The sequence below is a fragment of the Bos indicus genome, chromosome 15 (genome assembly GCF_029378745.1).
Source record: "Bos indicus isolate NIAB-ARS_2022 breed Sahiwal x Tharparkar chromosome 15, NIAB-ARS_B.indTharparkar_mat_pri_1.0, whole genome shotgun sequence".
NCBI classification, from domain to species: Eukaryota; Metazoa; Chordata; class Mammalia; order Artiodactyla; family Bovidae; genus Bos; species Bos indicus.
In genome coordinates, this window is record NC_091774.1 from 49,778,903 (window position 1) to 49,805,135 (window position 26,233).

Consider the following 26,233-nt stretch of genomic DNA (forward strand, 5'->3'; position numbering starts at 1 on the left):
TTTTTTAAAAGGAAATTTTCAACCAACATCCATAATAAAACTAATGGTGATCATATTTTCTAATGTTATGCACAGGATCCTCTTTCCCTTTCTCACATATACAAATGCAATGCAATAAATGATCACATCCTTAGGGCAATTGATTATATTAAGAATGAGGTCTTTGAAATCAGTGTCTTAGGCACAAGCCAAGTCTAACATTGGATTGACCAAAAAGTTGGTTTGGATTGTTACGAAATATCCGAGAGTCATATGATGAAAATTTTCTATCTAAATAAATTACAAATGTTGTAATTACCTGCAATCCACTACCTGCAATTCCCTATATTTGGCATGTTTGTCAGAAGTTTCAAAGTTTTTTAAGGTTTTGTTTGCTTTAGAGGAAAATCCATGAAGAGAAAGCTAAATATCTGACACTGATTATGCCAGTGTATGATAAGACTGATGTCCATCCATCAGCCTTCATTCTCATTGGCATTCCTGGGTTGAAGGCTGCTCACATGTGGATCTCCATCCCCTTTCATTGGGGCTGCCTTTTTGCTCTCTTGGGAAACTGTTCTCTTCTGTTTATCATCAAGACAGACTCCAGCCTCCATGAGCCAATGTACCTCTTCCTCTGCATGGTGGCTGTAGCTGACCTTACTGTGTGCACTACAGCTGTGCCCAAATTCTCAGCCTCTTCTGGTTCCATGATGGAGAGATTCGTTTTGAAGCCTGCCTCACCCAAGTGTTACTGATTCACTCTTGCTCCACCATGGAGTCTGGCTTCTTCCTGGCCTTGGCTTTTGACCTCTATGTAGCCATTTGTAATCCATTAAGACACTCTGCTATTCTGACCCATTCTGTAACTTGGGGGATGGGTCTAGCAGTTGTATTCCGGGGCACAGCACTTCTCTTTCCTCACCCTTTCCTTCTATGGTGTCTTCCCTACTGTGAGACCAATATCATTTCCCACACCTATTGTGAGTTCATGGCCCTCATCAAGATTGCCTTTGCAGAGACCAGAATCTGTAGAGCCTATAGCTTCATTATTGCATTTCTTACAGGGGGAGTGGAGTTCATATTGATCATTTGTTCATATGTCCTCATATTCTACACTGTCTTCTACCTCCCATCCAAGAATGCTCAACTCAAGACCTTGGGTACTTGTGGCTCTCGTGTCTGTGTAATCTTAGTGTCCTATACTCTAGCCTTCTTCTCTTTTTAAACTCACAGGTTTGGGCATCATGTGGCACCCCATGTCCACGTATCTGTGGACATTTATCTCCTAGACTCACACATGTTGAACCGCATCATCTGTGGGGTAATGACCAAGAAGATACAGGACAAGTTTCTTAAATTTTTTAGGTTTTCAAAATTTCTGGACTAAATCCTCTTAGTTGTTGAGTGATGTGAACAAATGAACAAATAATATATTTTCTATCTTAAAAGTTGTGTTTTTATTTTTTTCATGAAGACCCTGTCTTAATGGTCAGAGGGATTAGATTTTTCTGTGGGAAGTAACTCATCCAATGGTATACTCTGTGTTATAACAGTCATTACATTAAGGAAGATATATTACCAAGTAGAACTCTCTTTCAAAGTATTAAAATATTATTTCCTATAATAGCCCAGAAAACGAACAAAATCTGTGGAGAATTATATGAGGCAAAAAATAAAAGCTATATATCATATATCTATTTGTTTATCATTTTAGACATTATCAGATTTAGAAATTTTCCTATTTTTTCTTCAGTCCTTTCTTCTTGATTAAATGTCCTTTTTTCTTAATTACATACTTGACAGTACTTAGTGAGATTATTTTGGTGCTAGCTTTTCTGTTATCTGTTCATTTGAAGATTTATTTATTTCATCCTCAATCTTTTTTTTTTTTTTTTTTAATTTATTATTTTTGTTTGGCCTTACTGGGTCTTAGTTGGAGCATGCGGGATCTGGTTCCCCAACCAGGGATTGAACCAAGGCCCTTTGTATTGGGAGCGTGGAGTCTTAGCCACTGGACCACCAGAGAAGTCCCTCATCCTCCTTCTTGAATGATTTTTTTAGCTACACAATTCTATCCTCCAGTTATTACATTTTATTAGCCTTTGAAGTCATTATCCTTCAGTCTTTTGGAACTTATTATGCCTTTGAAAAAATCTGTTGACCAAATTGTCGTTAATTTTTAATACTTTCTCTTTGTCAATTAATTCTATTGCTTTCTTTGGTGTCTTATAGTTTAGCATATATAACTCTCATAGACCTTAGCTAAATGATTAAAGGCTACATACTATATGATTCTGTTTAAATGAAATCCTACAGAAGGCAAAACTATAGTGGGGTTAGTGTTCAAGTACCCATGTTTTAAAATTTCTTAGGTGATTCTTAGATGTAGCTAAAATTGAGCTACAGCTATGCAGATTAAGGCACAGAGAAGTTAGTTGACCAGTGGGAAAATGTTTGGAAAAATGTTTTAGTCAAGTACTTCACCCTGACTCAACCTAAGGATATAAAGAGATCAACATTTAAGCATTTGCTTGGTCCCAAGCTCTTCACTATATGGTTTGTATACATAATTACTTAACCCTCACAATATTTTTGTGGAGTTAATTATTGTAAATACCCGTATGAAACAGCTCAACAAAGATATATTCAATAATCCGGTGAGTAGAGGAGCTAGGATTGGGGGTCTATGGAGCTCTGAAGCCATAATTTTCCTACAGTCTCACAGTGATTCCTTCCGTATACAGCCAAATTTCACTGAAATCTCTGTAAAACAGCTTCTCAAAGGCTGAAGTTTCTTTGCTGTTCATTCCATCCATCATAGTCATCCTCAGTTTAGATTCATTTAGCCAGTATTTTATATTTGACCAGAATTCATTGTGAGGTAGAGAGATCCATAAGGTAAGGTTTGTAATAAGTTTCAGGGGCTCAGAGGTGTACAGAATAAATATATTCTTTCCTTCCCATGTGATTCCTGAAAAGATCGATTTTTTTTTAAAAAGGTGAGTTCAAAAATTTCTGTCTTAGTGATAAGAGGCTTCCCTAGTGGCTTAGATTGAAAAGAATATGCCTTCAATGTAGGAGACCCGAGTTTGATCCCTTGGTTAGGAAGATTCCCTGGAGAAGGGAATGGCAGCCTACTCCAGTATTCTTGTCCAGAGTGATAAAGACCATTTTGAAGACTTAATTTGGTTTGTGAGTCAGGAATCACTCTAACTAAGCCCCAGAGTTAAGTGTGTATTCCTAATCAGAATAAGAGGGCTCATCACATGAAGGAACACCAAAGAACATTGACTTTATTAGAAAGCCTCCCTTCCAGGAAGGGGTGGGGGGTAAAGTTGTCTTAATTAAACTTACTCAGTTTATTCTTACTAAATTTTCCAATCTACTGCTTCTTCCTAGTACATAGAGGAGAAGGGTATAGAGGAAGGCTGGCTTTACAATATATAAACATCAAGAGTAGGGTAGAAATATTTTGCTCCAGCTGTTTGATAAGGTTGATTGAAACATAGGGAGATTTGTTTTTGGTGTAATAACATCTAATTATACTTGTATAGAAATTGCATTTTCATTGCCCTTCCTAAATTCTTTATATATGTTAACCCATTAAATTATCATGTAAACTAAACATGGTTTGTCACCTTAATATCCTCATTTTACAAATAAGGAAACTGAGTAATAGAGAAGTTATATCATTTTCCCGTGATCACAGAGATGGTTACAAGTTGAACCAGGATTTGAATGTAGGAAGTTTGGTACCGCATTTGCATTCTTAACAATTACACTATATTGAATTATATTACACACTGAAATCAATGTGACAAGTGCTATGATAGGAGTAGGAAATAGTTAATTAGCCAAGGCTAAGGAGTTTAGAAAGTCAGAAAATAGTTCCAGAGATTATCAAGTAGATAGTTAAATAAAGTTCACCATGGATTAGGTCAAGTCAGTGTGTGTGTGTGTGTGTGTGTGTGTGTGTGTGTGTGTGTGTGTGTGTGTGTGTAAGGGGTAGTAGTGTCCAGTTTGAGTTAAACAGTTCTATATTCAGTCATCTCAGTTCCTAAGATTATCCCATTTTCTTCTCTGACAATGGGTGGTATATTCTGGGCACACTTACATGTCATGAATGTGAAAAGTGTAAGAGTGTAGACAACTTTGGATCTCTGTATTCTTACTACTGTTTGTCTCCCAAAACCATTTCTAATGCCATAGTCATCTCCTGTTCTCTCTTCTTGCTGGTTCCAGTAACAGAAAATAATAACCTTGCATTTGGGGTTTTCTTAATGAAGTCACAGAAAACTTCTTAGGGTTATTCTCTTAATCTGTATCTTTTTGAATGGAATGTACATATCCTCCTCATTTTTGTTCTGATTATAGGCAAATAGAGCATTGCCATTTAACTGTCTTCCTGTGAATGACTGTCAAGAAAAACACAAATTTATACACATACACATAAATATTTATTTTCAGGTTTATAAAACAACAGAGAATTGTCAAGTAAAATGAATTGATTTATACACATCACTCCTTAGAACAAAATCTGTCATCTTTTACTATACTAAGTTGTCACCATGCTATATCACCTTAATAAGTCTAATGACTGAGTAATAGTTGCTCAGTCATGTTTGACTCTTTGTGACCCTATGGCCTATAGCTTGCCAGGCTCTTTTGTCCATGGAATTCTCCAGGCAAGGATCCTGGAGTGGGTTGCCATTTCCAAGTCTAAACACACTATAATCAAGAGCTTGTTCTCTCTCTTCAACACACCTAAAGTAGGTAGGTAAAGTGTATATTTATATATCCATATCCGTCTCTATATCTATACATAAAAAATAGTCTGGTACATTGAAATACTCAGTAGAAATAATAATTACCAATATTAGGAGAATTATCACCATTGTGAAAGTGGATTTACTCTACACTGGAGGCTATCATCTTAATGACATGAAAAGACTGGAAGAGCTCATATGGAAAGCTACAGTGGCATGTGTTACTATTGTAGCTTTCCTTTGATGTAGTCCACTCACTTATAAAATTAGAACTTATTTTTGCCCCTTTCCTCAAAATTGTATGAGACTTCAAATCACTGTACACAACAGCTACATTAGACAGATAAAATGTATTAGAACAGTATTTCTGGGGATGCATGTGTATGTGTGTTTTGAAAAGGTATATGGTAGGAGTTTCCTAGTGGTCCAGTGTTGAGTCCCAGCTTCCACTGCAGGGGGTGTGAATTTGATCACTGGTGGGGAACTAAGATCCCACATGGGCCTGGTCAAAAAACAAAAGGAAAATGGTTCATTGCAGCTTGAGTTTTGACACATAACTTTAAAAAAAACATTCTAGAAAGGAGAATTTAATCCTACACCTAAGAGAGAAGATAATAGATGTGAGTTAAGATATTTAGTCAAAGGTAAAAATAATGATAATAGTAATTACTCAATTGAGGAAAAAAGAAGTATTTCAAGAAAGAAACAAGAATTATCTAGAAAACTATCCCTAATTTGAATATGGATGACTGTATGCAAGGAGAGGCTTTTAAATTGAAGGAATTTGGGAAGGAGATGAACAAGAATATTATAATCATATTTCTTTTCTATGACTTAGATTCAGCTAATTGAGAGTTTAGTGTGTGGGAAACCTCATAGTATTTAGATGCAGGCGCTAGAAAGAAGTGTCAAGTTCTGCTGGTCATTGCCATGTAAATTTGATTAAATAATTTCCCTTCTGTAAGTCTGAGATTTCTCACCTATTAAATGAAGCTAAAATGCCTACATGCTGGCGGTTGCAAGATTTACATAACTTAAGATGGATCAGCAAAAAAACAGTTAGTTACTGGTTAACCTGTTCAAATCCTGAAACATGATGCTGTGAAAGTGCTACACTCAATATGCCAGCAAATTTGGAAAACTCAGCAGTGGCCACAGGACTGGAAAAGTTCAGTTTTCATTCCAATCCCAAAGAGAGGCAATGCCAAAGAAAGCTCAGGCTACTGCACAGCTGCACTCATCTCACATGCTAGAAAAGTAATGCTTAAAATTCTCCAAGCCAGGCTTCAGCAATACGTGAACCGTCAACTTCCAGATGTTCAAGCTGGTTTCAGAAAAGGCAAAAGAACCAGAGATCAAATGCCAACATCTGTGGGATCATGGAAAAAGGAAGAGAGTTCCAGGAAAACACCTATCTCTGCTTTATTGACTATGCCAAAGCCTTTGACTGTGTGGATAACAATAAACTGTGGAAAATCCTGAAAGAGATGGGAATACCAGACCACCTGACCTGCCTCTTGAGAAACCTATATGCAGGTCAGGAAGCAACAGTTAGAACTGAACATGGAACAACAGACTGTTCCAAATAGGAAAAGGAGTACACATACATCAAGGCTGTATATTGTCACCTGGCTTATTTAACTTCTATGCAGAGTACATCATGAGAAACACTGGGCTGGAAGAAGCACAAGCTGGAATCAAGATTGCTGGGAGAACTATCAATAACCTCAGATATGCAGATGACACCACCCTTATGCAGAAAGTGAAGAGGAACTCAAAAGCCTCTTGATGAAGGTGAAAGAGGAGAGTGAAAAAGTTGGCTTAAAGCTCAACAGTCAGAAAACGAAGATCATGGCATCTGGCCCCATCACTTCATGGGAAATAGATGGGGAAACAGTGGAAACAGTGGCAGACTTTATTTTTCTGGGCTCCAAAATCACTACAGATGGTGACTGCAGCCATGAAATTAAAAGACGCTTACTCCTTGGAAGGAAAGTTATGACCAACCTAGACAGCATGTTCAAAATCAGAGACATTACTTTGCCAACAAAGGTCCATCTAGTCAAGGCTATGGTTTTTCCTGTGGTCATGTATGGATGTGAGAGTTGGACTGTGAAGAAGGCTGAGCACCGAAGAATTGATGCTTTTGAACTGTGGTGTTGGAGAAGACTCTTGAGAGTCCCTTGGCTGCAAAGAGATCCAACCAGTCCATACTAAAGGAGATCAGTCCTGGATGTTCATTGGAAAGAATGATGCTGAAGCTGAAACTCCAATTATTTGGCCACCTCATGTGAAGAGTTGACTCATTGGAAAAGACCCTGATGCTGGGAGGGATTGGGAGCAGGAGGAGAAGGGGACGACAGAGGATGAGATGGCTGGATGGCATCACTAACTCGATGGACATGAGTTTGGGTAAACGCCGGGAGTTGGTAACGGACAGGGAGGCCTGGCGTGCTGTGATTCATGGGGTCGCAAAGAGTCAGACACAACTGAGCGATGGAACTGAACTGAACTGAACCTGCTGATAAGAGAATGATAAATCAGAAAGCTGTAGTGAACTTGGTTCTGACATATCTCAGCTTGTTGGCTAATTCTTACATCAGGAATCAACAGGCTTTATATCCTGATCCTCACTGCATATGAATGTTTGGATGAGTGTTTAATATTCATAATGAAGTGCATCTGTTACCCTTATCCTTAGAGATTTTCACAGACATATACATTACATATTTAGAGATTACACCTTTCTAGATTGATTAGGACTACCTTCTGCTTAAAGGAAGAAAACAAGTGATATGCTTGTGTTTACTAGGTTGTAATTGGTGAGGATAATTTCTGAATAGTTTAAGGTAAGTTCAGCTACCTTTCTCTCTCTGTGCCAAAAATAGGCTTAGGATGGGGCATTTATCCAGCCTTTAAATTTGATTAGAAAGGACTGAAGAAGAGGTAAAAGTGAGAAAGAGAAAGAAAACATGAAGAAAATAAAGCTTGATAAATCAGTAAATAGACAGGATATAAGACAGTAAAGAGTTCAGGTGCACAGAAAGAATAGCAAAAGTGTCAACAGATATATGAACTGCACACAGATTATATCAGAATATGTTAGAAAGAATGAAGGCAGCAGTTGCTCAACTATATTTAAAAGTTTATGCCAACACATTCTTACAGTCAGTTCCCTATCCCCTTCCCTCAGTCACAAAGTTTTCCTTTCTTATCCCTATCCTACCAACTTCCACTGGTTTTTCCTCCTTCTCAGCTGGCAACAAAAAGTATCTGCACTTCTAAAACCCAATTTAGCCAGCAGGGACTCTTGAACAAGTTAGTAAATCTCTCCTAACATCCTTCTGAACTCCAGTTGATTTGGCGGAAGGGTTTTTGGTACCGTGGACACAGTCTCCAGATTGAGACTTTGTTGTACTGGAATACTCTGAAGGATAGGGGACAGAGAAACAACAAAACTGAGATCGAATCAACTCCTTGTTCAGTGAAATAATGTAGAATGTCCCCAAACATAAATAGTCCATCCAAGACTCAAACTTTCAAATTTACAATTAGCTTATTTCCAGGGAGGGAATTATTATTATTGTTAGCTTTATAAAATCTTTAAACATTTTTTTTTTTTTCCTCACCAAATTTCCTGGGATTGGTTCTAGGCTTTTAATCCTCAACTCCTCAAGGTGGGTGGTGCTGTTCCAGTTATCATAATATATATATATATATATATATATATATATATATATACACACTAATGGCTATATTAAATTTGGTATATTTCTTACTGTTATGCAGCCAGCATATTAGCTCAATATTTAGTAAACTGAAGAGCTAAAAAGAAAAAAAAAAAAGTACACTATAATTTCATCACAGAGACTCAATATCTAGTTTAATTGCACTGTCCTAAAGAGACTAGCGGAGAAGGCAATGGCACCCCACTCCAGTACTCTTGCCTGGAAAATCCCATGGATGGAGGAGCCTGGTGGGTTACAGTCCATGGGGTCGCTAAGAGTCGGACATGACTGAGCGACTTCACTTTCATTTTCCACTTTCATGCATTGGAGAAGGAAATGGCAACCCACTCCAGTGTTCTTGCCTGGAGAATCCCATGGATGGAGGAGCCTGGTGGGTTACAGTCCATGGGGTCGCTAAGAGTCGGACACGACTGAACAACTTCACTTTCATTTTTCACTCTCATGCATTGGAGACGGAAATGGCAACCCACTCCAGTGTTCTTGCCTGGAGAATCCCAGGGATGGGGGAGCCTGGTGGGCTGCCGTCTATGGGGTCTCACAGAGTCGGACACAACTGAAGCGACTTAGCAGCAGCAGCAGCAAAGAGACTAGAGATCTCTTCAAGAAAATTAGAGATGGGCTTGATAAAGTACAGAAATGGTATGGACCTAACAGAAGCAGAAGATATTAAGAAGTGGCAAGAATACACAGAATTGTACAAAACAGATCTTCATGACCCAGATAATCACAATGGTGTGATCAATCATCTAGAGCCAGACATCCTGGAATGTGAAGTCAAGTGGGCCTTAGAAAGCATCACTACGAACAAAGCTAGTGGAGGTGATGGAATTCCAGGTGAGCTATTTCAAATCCTGAAAGATGATGCTGTGAAAATGCTGCACTCAATATGCCAGCAAACTTGGAAAACTCAGCAGTGGCCACAGGACTGGAAAAGGTCAGTTTTCATTCCAATTCCAAAGAAAGGCAATGGCAAAGAATGCTCAAGCTACCACACAATTGCACTCATCTCACATGCTAGTAAAGTAATGCTCAAAATTCTCCAAGCCAGGCTTCAGCAATATGTGAACCGTCAACTTCCTGATGTTCAAGCTGGTCTTAGAAAAGGCAGAGGAACCAGAGATCAAATTGCCAACATCTGCTGGATCATGAGAAAAGCAAGAGAGTTCCAGAAAAACATCTATTTCTGCTTTATTGACTATGCCAAACCCTTTGACTGTGTGGATCACAATAAAATATGGAAAATTCTGAAAGAGATGGGAATACCAGACCACCTGACTTGCCTCTTGAGAAATCTGTATGCAGGTCAGGAAGCAACAGTTAGAACTGGACATGGAACAACAGACTGGTTCCAAATAGGAAAAGGAGTTTGTCAAGGCTGTATATTGTCACCCTGCTTATTTAACTTATATGCAGAGTACATCATGAGAAACGCTGGACTAGAAGAAACACAAGCTGGAATGAAGATTGCTGGGAGAACTGTCAATAACCTCAGATATGCAGATGACACCACTCTTATGGCAGAAAGTGAAGAGGAACTCAAAAGCCTCTTGATGAAAGTGAAAGAGGAGAGTGAAAAAGTTGGCTTAAAGCTCAACAGTCAGAAAACGAAGATCATGGCATCCGATCCCACCACTTCATCGGAAATAGATGGGGAAACAGTACAAACAGTGTCAGACTTTATTTTTCTGGGCTCCACAATCACTGCAGATGGTGACTGCAGCCATGAAATTAAAAGACGCTTACTCCTTGGAAGGAAAGTTATGACCAACCTAGATAGTATGTTCAAAAGCAGAGATATTACTTTGCCAACAAAGGTCCATCTAGTCAAGGCTATGGTTTTTCCTGTGGTCATGTATGGATGTGAGAGTTGGACTGTGAGGAAGGCTGAGCGCCGAAGAATTGATGCTTTTGAACTGTGGTGTTGGAGAAGACTCTTGAGAGTCCCTTGGACTGCAAGGAGATCCAACCAGTCCATTCTGAAGGAGATCAGTCCTGGGATTTCTTTGGAAGGAATGATGCTAAAGCTGAAACTCCAGTACTTTGGCCACCTCATGTGAAGAGTTGACTCATTGGAAAAGACTCTGATGCTGGGAGGGATTGGGAGCAGGAGGAGAAGGGGACCACGGAGGATGAGATGGCTGGATGGCATCACTGACTCGATGGACGTGAGTCTGAGTGAACTCTGGGAGTTGGTGATGGACAGGGAGGCCTGGCGTGCTGCGATTCATGGGGTCACTGAGTTGGACACGACTGAGCAACGGAACTGAACTGAACTGAAAGTACTCTTGCCTGGAGAGTCCCATGGACAGAGGAGCCTGGTGTGCTGCAGTCCATGGGGTCCCTGAAAGTCAGACACGACTGAGCGACTTCACTTTCAGTTTTCACTTTCATGCATTGGAGAAGGAAATGGCAACCCACTCCAGTTTTCTTGCCTGGAGAATCCCAGGGATGGGGGAGCCTGGTGGGCTGCGGTCTATGGGGTTGCATAGAGTTGGATATGACTGGAGCGACTTAGCAGCAACAGCAGCATCAAAGTAAAGAAATGCATGCAGTTTTCCATCATACTGAAGTCTATGATCTTCCCTGGTAGTTCAGATGATGAAGAATCCTCCTGCAATGCAGGAGACCTTGGCTCCATCCCTCGGTTGGGAGGATCCCCTGGAGAAGGGAATGTCTACCTGCTCCAGTGTTCTTGCCTGGAGAATTCCATGAACAGAGGTGCCTGGAACGCTACAGTCCATGAAGTCTATGATGGATTCAAATAGATGTTTCCTGTCAGTAATGGAAAACAGGGGTGAAAATCCAGAGAGAATCTTGTCACGTTGTCATCACTCTCCCACTAACTACTTATATGAAACCATGACTTATGGTTTTGCATCCCATTCCACGGTTTTGCATCCCATTCCACGATGAGGGAAGAGAGGTTTTCCCCACACACCACCAGCTGGGTGTCCTATAAAGTAACTAAATTTGGACACTATCTACCTGGAGATAGTTTCAAATCCCACAAGTCACGGGTTCAGTCCTATAAGACTTACCACCATGCCCCCCTGCAAACCAAGGTATCATCTGGGCTTCTGGCTGATCAGCTGTACATTGGCAGTTCCAATGACCCCCTCCTTGGGATGGATTAATTTTCTAGAGCAGCTCATAGAATTCAGAGAATTATTTTACTTAACTCGGTTACCAGTTTATTATTAAAAGATAATAAGAATGGCTCAAGAACAGTCAGATAGAAGAGAGTCCTAGGACAAGGTATCCAGAAAGGGTAGGGATCTTCCACATCCTTTGCAGGCATGTTCACCAACCCAGAAGCTCTCTGAACCTTTTTTTTTTTTTAAATGTCTTTATGAGACTTCAGTCTCCCCTCCCTGGAGGTAGCAGGGAGAGGGAGTGAAAGTCACATCTCTTTAATAACATTGTTGGCTTCACTAGCAACTAGCCCCCTCCTTAGGCTGGGTCCAAAAGTCACCTCATTAAGGTAACAAAAGACTCATTCCTTGCTCTCACCTCTCAAGAAATTTTAAGAGATTTGGAACACGTGTACACCCGTGGCAGATTCATGTTGATGTATGGCAAAACCAATACAATTTTGTAAAGTAATTAGCCTCTAATTTAAATAAATTTAATTAAAAAAATAAAAGTGAACAAACTCTTTTGCCAACCCCCCAAATAAATAAATAAATAAAAGCTCTGTGCCAGAAACAGGGGCTAGAAATAAATGCTTGTTTCTTACTATAAAGCACAGCATCACAACTATGTACAAATTGTCTTATCCTCTCGCTCTTGATTATATTTATTCAGTTATAATTGACATATGTTGTGTAATTTCAAGTTGTCCAGCATGTTGATTGCTGCTGCTGCTAAGTCACTTCAGTCGTGTCCGACTTTGTGTGACCCCATAGACAACAGCCCACCAGGCTCCCCCATCCCTGGGATTCTCCAGGCAAGAACACTGGAGTGGGTTGCCATTTCCTTCTCCAATGCATGAGAGTGAAAAATGAAAGTGAAGTTGCTCAGTCGTGTCCGACTCTTAGCGACCCCATGGACTGTAGCCCACCAGGCTCCTCCATCCGTGGGATTTTCCCGGCAAGAGTTCTGGAGTGGGGTGTCATTGTTTATTTATATTGCTTACTCTTTCCCTTTGCATGAATTTCTTTCCCTAAATTTTCAGAAAATATTTTCATTGTATTTCAGATTACTTCTCAGAGACAGTGTGATCACTCCATCTAGAGTAGCCTAACTTCTGTTCCCTTGGAATGTCTCATATATTTTTATATCAGATTTTCACAATACAAAAGTATTTGCTCACTGTGTGTATTAAATAGTTCATACAGCTTCCCAAATGTCCCTTCCTCTCTAAACACACGTTATATAAGGAATCTGTATGTTTCATATCAGTCTTGTATGTTTCTGCATCCTAAACACATGAGGTCATATCTGGGCCGTAGTAGATTTTTAGTGTACATTCACTCACTCAATCTTCTTTAATTAGGCAGCTGGCTGAACCACAGTGTGATTAGTAGCCTGGGCTCCTCACTACTCCAGGATGTGTGCTGGCATCCCTCTAGAAATAATCAAATATATTTTTTCAATATTAATTATAATTCTCACACATAAAAAGCTTTGCCTCTGAGGGTTGATCCATGAGCCAAAGCATTAGTTTCTTCTTAAGAAGACTTGCCTGAACTCAGTACAAACATAACTATGATAATGATTCTAAGAACTCATCAGCTTTTCTAACTGGACTCTTCCTATTTCTTGAATCTCCCTCTTTTCTATTCGCTGGCAAGTTTTTATCATACATCATCAGAATTAGTGAAAATAGACCTCAAATGTTCCAATTATTTCCAGTTTACAACATTGGGATTCCAAAGTAAGCACTCTTGCTGGATAATGTTTCTTAAGTCCAGGCTTTAACTTATAGGCATATTCTTAAATGTTAGAATTACTTTCTGAAGTAACTGCTATTGATATCTCCATTTTACCATTCAGAACTGAGAAAGCCAGATAATATAACTTGATGAGAATCAACGTAGCTAGGAAGTAGTTGTTTTTGGATTCAAAACTGAGCAGTATCACTTGAGAGCCAGTTGTCTTAAATGATACATTTTTTGCTTCTCTTAGAATTTAGAATATTCAGGTAATTTTTGTACTAACCAAGATAATATGAAATGGATGACAATAAAATAAGTTTATACAACCAGAAATATGAGCACAGAGTTAACACTTTACTACTGAGGGAAGAGATATGAAATCATAGGGCAGTCAACAGAAAGGGGTCATGTAGACCTGATATCTGATAACCCACTAGCTCAGAAAGAAGAAAACAAAATTTAAAGAGAATAAGTAACATGATTCTGAAGAACTACTAACAGAGAGGTACTCAGGTTACTGAATAATTTGGTAATATATGCTACTATGGCCTCATGACAAAACTGCTTAGGTCATTATCAGGAATAGTGTATATCTCAAAGAAAAGCATTATACTGTATTAGGTACCCGTAATGATTTGGTATGCCCCAAATGAGTTATATACCTATGATAAATGCATGATATTCCATACAAAAGTTTAGTCTGCAACTAAACTTCGGAAAGAAAGAGGAATGAACAATATCACAGTCAAGAGTAACTAGAAAAATGACTTATAAAGAAATGCCAGAATACAATGTCTCTGTTTTATAATACATATTGTGAGTAAATAGAGTATGCAAGATCACAAAATAATGGTAGAAAGAACTATATATATTTTCAGTGAATCAGTTTAATCAGTTTGAACCAATTGAGGAAACAAAAGGGAAAATGGTAGGACAGTATTGGATTCATGAAGTCTTCTGGAGAAGTTTTTGTTGGACTAGATATTATTTAGAAAACTTATAAGAATTCTGGGTAGATTGAGGAAATAGTAATATGCCACACAAAATTCCAGGAAGTAATCTGGAGAGAATAGTTTCTTCATCTGTCTTCTCAAAAGATATTTAGCTAAAACTATCCCAGTTTCTGAGGTTTTAGATTTAAAGTATTTTCAGTTTTATTGTCTAGGAGAAATAGACAATTAATTAAGCTTAGTGAAAGTCAAAATAATGAATCATACCAGTGTCTCTTGAAGCTCATAATATGGAACAACAGAATAGTATTGTGGAAGCAAACACAATGAAAAAGATCACGGAAAAGTGGAGAAATTGAATTATCAAGCAAATACATTAAGAATAAATCACCTAAGTCAGTCATCTTCTAAGCAAGTTTCCTGAGAATGACATTAAATCAATGCTAATTAATACTTTATATTACAAATAGAATATGTAGAGATTCAGGCTTCTAGAAAGAAGGTTAATATCTTTTTTTTTCCCCATAAGTCATAGAAACTTGTTCCATAAAAGCTGATTGTTTTAGAGTTTGTGAGAAGTGAAAAGTTGGAGAGGACATTCTCTGATCCTTTTGGTTCTTATGCCATAGGTCATTGGGTTCACCATGGGTGGGATGAGGACAAAGATTTTAGCCACAAAGATGTGAATATGAGGAGCCATGTGGTGCCCAAACCTGTGAGTAAGGAAGGATAAAAATACTGGAGTATAGGCTACCAAAATGAGACACACATGGGATCCACAAGTGCCCATGGTCTTGAGCTGAGCAGCCTCAGATGGAAGATGGAAGACAGTGAAAAGGATGACAACATAGGAACAGAGGATTAATATGAGATCTAAACCTCCAGTGAAGAAGGCAGCAGTTAGGCTGTATGTTCTGCAGATCCTGGTCTCTGCACAAGCCAGCTTGATCAGGGGCATAAATTCACAGTAGTTGTGAGGGATGACATTAGCTCTGCAGTAGGAAAGCCACCAAAGCATGAAGGGTTGAGGAGTATAAAGCACAACTCCACAGAAGATAGTAACCAGCCCCAAGTTCTGGATGACTCTGTGTGCCAGGATAATGGAATGTCTCAGAGGATTGCAGATTGCCACATACCTGTCAAAGGCCATGGCCAAGATAAACCCTGAGGCCATGCTGCATAGTGAGTGAATGAGAAATACTTGGACAAGGCAGGCTTCAAAATAGATCTCCCTGTCATGGAACCAAAAAATGCTGAGGATTTTGGGCATAGCAGTAGTGGAAAGGATCAAGTCGGCCACAGAGAGCATACAGAGGAAGAAGTACATGGGCTCATGCAGGTTGGAGTCTGTTCTGATAATAAATAGAATGGAGAAATTTCCAAGGCAGAAGGGCATTGATATCCAAGTGTGAATGGCCTCCATCCCTGGAATGCCAAGGAGAAGAAAGGTACTGAGATGAAAACTGGTGTTGTTTGGTAGTGACATGATGAAAAATACGGGTTGTGTTCAGTTGCAGAATATGTGTATATTTTCATATTCATATGACCATCTATTTACTGATGACTTCATTTATTAATATAAATCTTGAGAATGTTTTATACTCTAAAAATAAAATGATAAATAGGACCTAATTCCTAATTTCAGATTAACATTCTAATAGGGGAGAAACTGATATAAACCAATGATTAATTTCCCATGTGATCAATGCAGTAAAAGGTTTATGAACAAACCATTTTATGAACAAAAAGGTAGAGACATTTATTCTATTTCTGTGAGTCAGAGGATTCACAGATAAGATGTTTAGTCTTGGTTCTGAAGCACTCTGGACCGGTAAGATAAAGAAAAATTGTAACGTAAGTAAATTCACAATCAGATGAATCTAACCTTAACTGTATTAGCCCTCTTGAAAATTAATTTGTTCAAGACTGTTTGTGAAATGGGGCTTCTTTGGTGGCTTAGATGGTAAAGATCCTCTTACAATGCAGGAGACCTGGGTTTGATCCCTGGGTCAGGGAGATCTCCTGCAAAAGGAAATGGCAACCGACTCCGGTATTCTTGCCTGGGAAACCCCATGGCCAGAGGAGCCTGCTGGGCTCTAGTCCATGGGGTCACAAAGAGCTGGACACGACTGAGTGACTAATATTTTCATTTGTGAAATACAGTGTTCCCTCGGTATGCATGGAGGATTGGTGCCAGGACCCACCATGGATACTAAAATCCTCAGATGCTCAAATCCCTTAGTCAGTCATCTGTATCCTCAGTTCCACGTCTGTACCTGAAACCAGCCCTGGATCATGTAGTAGTATTACATGTATTTATTTAAAAGAATCAGTGTGCAAGTGGACTTGTGCAGTTTAAACTCATATTCAAGTGTCAATTGTCCTTTGAAATGGCAGTGATATTGCAGAATGAAGAGAACACAAGACTCTGTCCTAAATTTCACTTGACTGTCTACTGTACCACATCAATTAGCATGCTTTGATGAATAATTTTAATTGCACATAGTCTAGACTCTTTTTCCACAGAATGAGAACTATAAAAGTGATAGCAGAAGGTTCTAAATGAGGACACATTCTGCATTTGTCTCCTCAGATTATGTTAAAATTAAGAGCCACCTTCCTCATATGGAAGGTAACTATTTTGAACCAGGTAATAATCATCCTCTTTCAACCAATATCTCATTTCTCCTTCAAACATCACCTCTTTTCTCCATCCTTTCCATCTGATAAGTTTAAACTTCAGAGTTCTGGAGGTATTGTAATTTAGCAATATATAGCTAAATTGTGTTGTGCTGACAAGTACCACTGTTAATTCTGAGGACACCAGCTATGTAAGAGCAACAGTGGCAGCACATTTGCCCATGGAGAGATACAAGTCAAAACGAGGAAAACCAGCTGAAAATACAGGGAGTAGAGCCTGCAAAATAATAAGTGCATATTGTATCACTCATATTCCAAGATGACTAGAGAGATAATTAAGCAGATAAGTACGCTTCTGTTAGGAAATATATAGATGTATAACTTCTCATAACTATGCTGTTTGCCTAATTCAAATGTAGGCCAGGGAGCTAAAAAGGACTAGAAGTCCTAACATCTAGAAGATGGCATGGGGGCAGAAATAAACATATCTCTCAGTTTTGGAGTTGGCAACCACTGAGGAGCTTTCTCATCTGAAATTGAATAAGAGAAAAGACAATAAGGGAAATCTAAAATTACTTGCTAACGAAGCTGTAAATTGTCTTAATACATATGGTTTAAGATTTACTTTGAATAATAGCTTTACTTCAGCAAATAAAAGTTTAGAAAGTAGATATTAGCATGTAAAGGGTAGGCAAAACACATACATTATTGTGCAGTTAAGTTCCCTCTCAGAATAGCTCTTCATTTAAAGAGTAAATCAAGTTCAGAGCAACACCCCCTTATGTAATTATAAAATATGAAAACATGCCATCGGCATGGCATAAATTTCAATTCTAAAATTTGTAATAAATTCCTGGACTGCATTGTTTTTGTTATATAAGTGATAAAATCAAATAACAAAACTTTGAATTACGAATTTTAAAATAACACCAGTAATAATTTCAAGTAAACAGGAGAAAATAAATGATGAGAAGAAAGAGAAAAATATAAAAAGTGGGATATAGCAAACAAGTGAGAAAAGGAAAAAAAAAAAAAAAAGTAAGAGCAGGCCCATACATACTTGCTTAGAATTTTTTTTTTTTTTTTTCCTTTGTTACATTGCCACTGTAGGAACTGACTTTTCTTCAGTGGATCACAAAGCTCCTGCTTCCACTTCAGCAATAATAATATATACTTAGACTTCATGTGCAAGTAGCATTCCTGTTGCAGAATCTGAGAAGAAAGTAATACTTACACAATTTCTGTCCTCCCAGGTACCGCTCTCTGCAGCACAGCCTAAATTTCTTCAGTCTTATCTCCCAGATAAATAGATTTGATAACATGGCTTATTCTTGAGTTTGCTGTACATACCAAATGCTGATGTGGGTACTTCGCCCTGGAGTTTGATTGAACAGGTCAAGGAGCAGTTACTGTTATGTCTCCTCTTTTCAGTGGCATTACTTATCCTTAGAGAACCTCAACTGAATGCCATGCCTTTCTTAGAGATATGATCAGATAGGAAGACTAAACTCTTGGAGAAAAGGAAAATCCTAGAGGAGTAAGATCTAGTGGTGAAGGAATATCAGCTTTGATTCAAACCATGAATTGACAGAAATAAGGAGAGAGATGCAATGAAAATATTTTATAACATCTTGTCAATTCAATGAGGATGTTCATTTATAGAAGATACTAATCATCGCTCAATCATCTTCTCACCACCTACTACTCTAAACCATTAATTTTAAATTAATTTTAATATGACTGTCATTGAATTTTAATATCACTCTGTTTTCTGATCCCTTTGGCCTTGATGAAAAACCCAGGGCCTCTTGCTCTACAACTCTAGTAATGAAAAAATATGCTGAGGTGGTTGTATTATCCTTCACCCCATCTGTCCTATATCATCAGAACAGGTCTGTCATAATTCAAATCTACTTCTTCTCAACTAACCTCAATTATATTAATAGTTCTAGGATCACAGGCTCCCAGGAGCCAAGAAAGTGGCCCACATGTGCATGGATTCCCTGTGGAGCCTAAGATATACAAGAGTTGAGCTTCTTGAGGAGGGGATCAGGTTATTCTCACACCACTTGCACAAGAGACAGGAAAATAGGAATAAACAGATAATTTTTTCAGTGGATTATGTCTCACTGTATAAGTAATTTCATTAGGGATATATTGACTGGTCACAAATACTTAAAGATATGCTTGTTTCACAAAATTCTTTCAAATTTTTGGCAACATTGGCTTTAGGTAATAATTTATGACTTATCTGAATACATGTAATTCTTAATTTCTTCTGAGAAAATATAATGGAGCAGAGATCTTTCTTTAAAGAAATGTAGAGTTTTCATAATTGTAATTATAATGGTCACAAAATATGTCATTGAATTTTGTTGCATAGTTTACTTAACCATTCTCCAGTTCCTGAATATATGTATTATTTTATTGTTTTACTAACTAGGAAAAATTATCAAGATTAATTCTTCATGTAGTATGATAGAAATAATAAAAAAATCACAAAACCATGTGCATCTACTGCTTTGAACATTGCTGTGCAAAGAAACTATGATCTCTAGCTCCATTATCATACATATGGAAATTTTTCACATTCCTGAATTTATTCATAAAAATAACTATTTTAGTCATCAAATCAACTCTTTTATATGTACTAAGACATAGTAATAGTCTAGAGACTAGGAATGTAATAAAGCAGACAAGGTCCTTCATTTTAGGAATATTTGGTGTAGTGGTTAAAATCAATAATAAACAAATAAGGGAACATAATATTTAAGGAAATAAAAAGTTCTTTTCCAACATGAATTTGCAATATAGAAAGCTTAGAATTTTTATCTTGAGTTTGATAGCAGTTAATTTCTTTAACATTGAACTTTTTAAAAAATCTATTTTCTTTTCTATACCATGTGTCCTATAAATTTGGATTTTTTGTGTTTCCTTCATTCTAGTAATTATTATTCATTTTTAAAGTATTTTCTCCTCTCATTTATTATTTACCTTCTTCTACATTTATTGATATATGTGTTTTTGGCTATTCTAGTTCATTCCTCCAACTATTCAAATTTTTCCATTTTCTGATGATTATTAATTAGTAATATCATAATTATTTTATGATCTGTTACCTGCCAGTTTTTAGGGGTGTGTGTTTGAAAGTAAAATTGTATAATTTTATGTGCAGTTTCATAAATAGTGACTAGATCAGTTCTACTAATTGTCTTTTTTCTTCCCAAATACTCTTTAGAATCCTATCAGAATTAAGTTTCCTATGGCCGCCATAGTAAGTTACCACAGATTTAATGGCTTAAAACAACATAAACTTTTTATTTAATTCTGTATGTTAGAAATTCAACACATGTGTCACTGCACTAAAGGTTTCATTCTTTCCCAGAGGTTTTAGGATAGAATCAATTTTATTGACTTTCCAGCTTTTAGAGAATGCTCCTAATCCTTGGCTCAGAGTCTCCTTGCATCTTCAAGGCTGACAATGGATAATTAAGTTTTTATCACCATGTATCACTAAAACACTGATTTCTCTGCTGCTTCCCACTTCCACTTTTAAGGACCCTTATGATTACATGGGACCTGCCTAGATAAGCTAGAGCATTCTCCATATTTTAAGATCAGGTGATCATTAGACATCAATAACTTAAATACCCCTTTACCATGTGAAGTAATATTAAGTTCCTAGGACTTGGATGTGGATATATTCTATTATCCACTATTATAAGCCACTATTCTCCCTGCTAAAGGGGTTGCTTTTATTATTTTTTAAAAGTGTGTTTATGTTTTGTCTCAAGTATAGATTTCAAATATATATGTATCAGTTCAGTTCAGTTCAGCTGCTCAGTCATGTTCGACTCTGCGACCCCATGAATCGCAGCACGCCAGGCCTGCCTGTCCATCACCAACTCCCGGAGTTCACTCAGATTCACGTCCATCCAGTCAGTGATGCCTTCCAGCCATCTCATCCTCTGTTGTCCCCTTCTCCTCCTGCCCCCAATCCCTCCCAGCATCAGAGTCTCTTCCAATGAGTCAACTCTTCGCATGAGATGGCCAAAGTACTGGAGTTTCAGCTTTAGCATCATTCCTTCCAAAGAAATCCCAGGGCTGATCTCCTTCAGAATGGACTGGTTGGATCTCCTTGCAGTCCAAGGGACTCTCAAGAGTCTTCTCCAACACCACAGTTCAAAAGCATCAATTCTTTGGTGCTCAGCTTTCTTCACAGTCCAACTCTCACATCCATACATGACCACAGGAAAAACCATAGCCTTGACTAGACGGACCTTTGTTGGCAAAGTAATGTCTCTGCTTTTGAATATGCTATCTAGGTTAGTCATAACTTTTCTTCCAAGGAGTAAGCGTCTTTTAATTTCATGGCTGCAGTCACCATCTGCAGTGATTATGTATTAATAATTGATATATATATATAGTATAATATATATAGTATATATAGTATATTATATGTCAGAGAAGGCAATGGTACCCCAGTCCAGTACTCTTTTTTTTTTTTTTTTCCACTCCAGTACTGTTGCCTTGAAAATCCCATGGATGGAGGAGTCTGGTAGGCTGCAGTCCATGGGGTCACTAAGAGTCAGACAGGACTGAGCGACTTCACTTTTATTTTTTCATTTTCATGCTTTGGAGAAGGAAATGGCAACCCACTTCAGTGTTCTTTCCTGGAGAATCCCAGGGGCAGGAGAGCCTGGTGGGCTGATGTCTATGGGGTCACACAGAGTCGGACATGACTGAAGTGACTCAGCAGTATATTATATGTAATATATAATGTTACTTGTATATTATATAAATATGTATATTACTTATATATATATGTAAGTAATTATACAATATATTGTATAATTGTAACTAGTTATGGGCTTCCCAGGTGGTGCTAGTGGTAAAGAACTTGCCTGCCGAAGTAGGAGACTTAGGAGATCTGGGTTCGATCCCTGAGTCGGGACAATGCCCTGGAGGAGGGCATGGCAACCCCCTCCAGTATTCTTGCCTGGCGAATCCCATGGACAGAGGAGCCTGGTGGACTATAGTCCATATATGTATTGATTAATAATTATAGTATATAGAGAACCCAGGGACGGGGGAACCTGGTGGGCTGCTGTCTATGGGGTCGCACAGAGTCGGACAAGACTGAAGTGACTTAGCAGCAGTCCGACTCTGTGCGACCCCATAGACAGCAGCCCACTAACCCCCTCTGTCCCTGGGATTCTCCAGGCAAGAACACTGGAGTGGGTTGCCATTTCCTTCTCCAATGCATGAGAGTGAAAAATGAAAGTGAAGTTGTTCAGTCGTGTCCGACTCTTAGCGACCCCATGGACTGTAACCCACCAGGCTCCTCCATCCATGGGATTCTCCAGGCAAGAACACTGGAGTGGGTTGCCATTTCCTTCTCCAATGCATGAAAGTGAAAAGTGTAAGTGAAGTCGCTCAGTCGTGTCTGAATCTGTGACCCCATGGACTGCAGCCTACCAGGTTCCTCCGTCAATGGGATTTTCCAGGCGAGAGTACTGGAGTGGGTTGCTATTGCCTTCTCCAACAGCTAATTATATATATATATATAATTATAACTAATTAATTTATGTATATTTGTTTTGTTTCAAAAAGATTCAAATATATGTTTATTTTAGTATCCATTCGACAGAAAATTAATAGTAAACATATATTTATACCACTAAAATGTTTAAGAAGTTAAGAGTTAAGTAATGATACCTAATGCATATAAAAAAGAACATTTTGTCTTCAATTATAATTATCTTTCTTCAATTATACAATTTTCATTTTAAATTTAAGCAATATTCCAGTTTCCCCCTGAATATTTAAATCTTACTTTCTATTTTCTTGAATATGTTTTTTCACAGTTATTTTAAAGCCTATCTAAAAATTATATTTTTGAATCCTCTATGTTTATTCTAGTATTATTATTTTTTAATATTAGTCTTATGTTACACATCTGTGTTTCCTTTTCTGCTTGGTTATGCTACAGCCAAATATTTTCTGTAAAATTAAACTAAAAATAATTTAAGCTTAGGATAATGACATGCAATATTACACAAGTTTACAGGATTTGTATGCACTTCTGGCAGATGGTTTTTGGCACTAATAATCTCATATCTCTTTAATAAAATCAGATTTTGAGGTTACTGACACCTATTTTAGTCCCTCTAAGAACATATCTATTTGTGATTCACCCGTCCATCTAGGGAAGACCCCAAATAGGCCGAGTGTTAGAAGCTGCCCAGCTGTAATATCTATTTTAGTTCTGTAGTCCCTTTATTTTATTGTGTAGCCTTACTATTCTTAGTTATTTTATTCCACTAAGGAGTTTTCAGCTGGAACCCTTCAACCTGCCATTGTGTATCTAAATTCAGCAGCCATCAGAGGTAGAGTCAGAGTTTCCTTGCATTTGTCCATTTGTGCCTCCCTTAGGCTTTCTCTGTTCCTGTGGAAATTCCTGCTGTCTCATCCTGAACAACATCCATCCCTTAGGCTCACAGGCCCTTACTCTTTAATGTACCATTAGTGGCTCTGATTCCCTCAGGCTTTCAGGGACCCCATATAACCAGGACCCCATATAACCCCATATAACCCCATATAACCATATACATCATCACAGATGTATAAGCTGGAAACGTTCTATACCCCTTAGAAAATACTATCTTCAACTTGAGCACTTTAAATATGGGCAAAAAACCAAAGCAGTGAAAGTTGTTTAAATGAAGAATAAACAGAAGTGGCCAACAGACAGGAGTAAGTCTGTTATGGGGCAGAAGGGCAAAGGTGGAAGGCAAAACAGCTATCACTTTGCTGATGGAAAGAAGTGGATAACTGTGGCTCAGGGAAAGAGGTTGGTAATGGGTAGTTGGAGACAGGGAATTTGAGTGAGGTGAAAAAGTAATGAATTTTGTAGGAAAAAAATTGTTTAACGTGATGCAGTAATGTGAGATGAAATGTGTTTGGGTATTTTAGATAAGCAGAAGAGCGCATTTGAATACAGTTCTGAGAAAGGGCTTTGGGTTATTTTATACAAAAAGAAAGAAGGAAAGCATGTAATTTGAAAATGAGAGTGGAAATGAGGTCATAACTAGTAAACGGTGTAAGAGGCAATCTAGGGGATTTGAGCATGAGAGCACATAATGAGCTGAAAGGAGAACCTGGCCAAAATCACATGTATAATCCACCTCCCTTTTTCTATACACAAGGAAGAAGGATCTTATAAATAATGACAATGGCTTCCCTTTTCTTCAGAGATAAGTACACAGCAATTAACACATTTTAAATACAGAAATGAACTGACTTGCCTGTGTCTTTAAGAATTATGGCTCTAAGGAAAATTGATTTGAGGGAATGACATAAGAATGAAAGAAATGAGATTAGCTAAGTGACCAATAAAATAGAAGAGGAATGCTGAGGTAAGCAACAGAAGTGAATAGGTTAAAGTACTCTGGACCTTGAAATGAGAGGAGAGAGGACATGAATTTTAATAACCAAGGACAAAGCCTAGTTTTTACATTTGATCAATTGTGTAGCATGAGTTACATTTACTACGATGGAAATATTAAGGCTATTGCCAAGAGTTCCTTCTTGGCCATGTGATCTTTCTTGTGTCTTTTAGACATAAAACAGAGACATCTGATAGACTATTTGATATCACTCTGGAGATCAGTAGAGAGTTAAGGATAGAGATGTGTGGTGAAGTTACCAATGGGTAGTTTTTAAAAGCAATTACTGAATAGAATATTTTAGGAAAAAGTGTAGCTATATATTAGAAATAAAAACAGAAGAAACACCTGGGGTACTTTTAGTATTTAGAAATCTGGCACTGGAGTAGGAACCAATGAAGTTTTAAAGAAATAAAATAGATCAATTAGTAGGGTTCAGTTCAGTTCAGGTCAGTTCAGTCGTTTCAGTCATGTCCGACTCAGTGACCCCATGAATCGCCACACACCAGGCCTCCCTGTCCATCACCAACTCCCAGAGTTCACTCAGACTAACATCCATCCAGTCAGTGACGCCCATTCAGCCATCTCATCCTCTGTCATCCCCTTCTCCTCCTGCCCCCAATCCCTCCCAGCATCAGAGTCTTTTCCAAGAGTAAACTCTTCACATGAGGTGGCCAAAGTACTGGAGTTTCAGCTTTACCATCATTCCTTCCGAAGAACACCCAGGACTTTTTGTAGGGTAAGAGGAAATAAAGCAAGCATGTTTTCAAAAATAATATAGATTTAAAATATTTTCAGAGGAGAACATGGTCAACAGTTTCGCATACTGCTGAGAGTTATAATGAGAACAGGAACATTTTTTGGATTTGGAGACTAGGGATTATTGATTAATTTGACTGGAACTGTTGCATTTGGAGAGGATTTTGGGCAGGATGCTAGAGTAATGAGAGTGTATATTTTGTAGACCACAACTTCATAAGGTAGCATTCTTGTTGCAGTTCAGTTCAGTACATTTCAGTCACTCATTCTTGTCTGACTCTTGCGACCCCATGGACTGCAGCATGCCAGGCTTCCCTGTCCAACAACAACTCCCAGAGCTTGCTCAAACTCATGTCCATTGAGTTGAAGATGCCATCCAACCATCTCATCCTCTGCTGTCAACTTCTCCTGCCACCTTCAGGCTTTCCCAGCACAGCGTCTGATCCAGTGAGTCTGTTCTTTACATCAGGTGGCCAAAGTATTGGGGTTTCAACTTTGGCTTCAGTCCATCCAATGAATATTCATGACTGTTTGCTTTAGGATAGACTGGTTAAACCTCCTTGCAGTTCAAAGGACTCTCAAGAGTCTTCTCCAATACCACAGTTCAAAAGCATCAATTCTTTGGCACTCAGCATTCTTTATAGTCCAACTCTCACAGCCATACATGACTACTGGAAAAACCATAGCTTTGACTAGACAGACATTTTTGTTGGCAAATTAATGCCTCTGTTTTTAAGTATGCAATCTAGGTTGGTCATAGTTTTTCTTCCAAGGAGCAAGTGTCTTTTAATTTCATGGCTGCAGTCACCATCTACAGTGATTTTGGAGCCCCCAGAAATAAAGTCTGATACTGTTTCCACTGTTTCCCCATCTATTTGCCATGAAGTGATGGGACTGGATGCCATGATCTTAGTTTTCTGAATTTTGAGTTTTAAGCCAACTTTTCAGTCTTCTCTTTCACTTTCATCAAGAGGCTCTTTAGTTCTTAAATTTATGCCATAGGGATGGTGTCATCTTCCTATCTGAGGTTATTGATATTTCTCCTGGCAATCTTGATTCCAG

The 26,233-nt window shown here is 38.2% G+C and overlaps 1 protein-coding gene and 1 pseudogene across 1 annotated transcript; one reads left to right on the plus strand and one right to left on the minus strand.

Moving 5' to 3' along the window:
* The first annotated feature begins 376 nt into the window (after positions 1-376).
* On the plus strand, positions 377-1,369 carry LOC109568940 (olfactory receptor 52D1-like; annotated as a pseudogene).
* Positions 1,370-14,886: 13,517 nt separating this feature from the next.
* On the minus strand, positions 14,887-15,810 carry LOC109568934 (olfactory receptor 52K1-like). Its single transcript, XM_019974288.2, has one exon. It carries the CDS (start codon positions 15,808-15,810, stop codon positions 14,887-14,889), a length of 924 nt encoding a protein of 307 aa, XP_019829847.1.
* Positions 15,811-26,233: the final 10,423 nt, after the last annotated feature.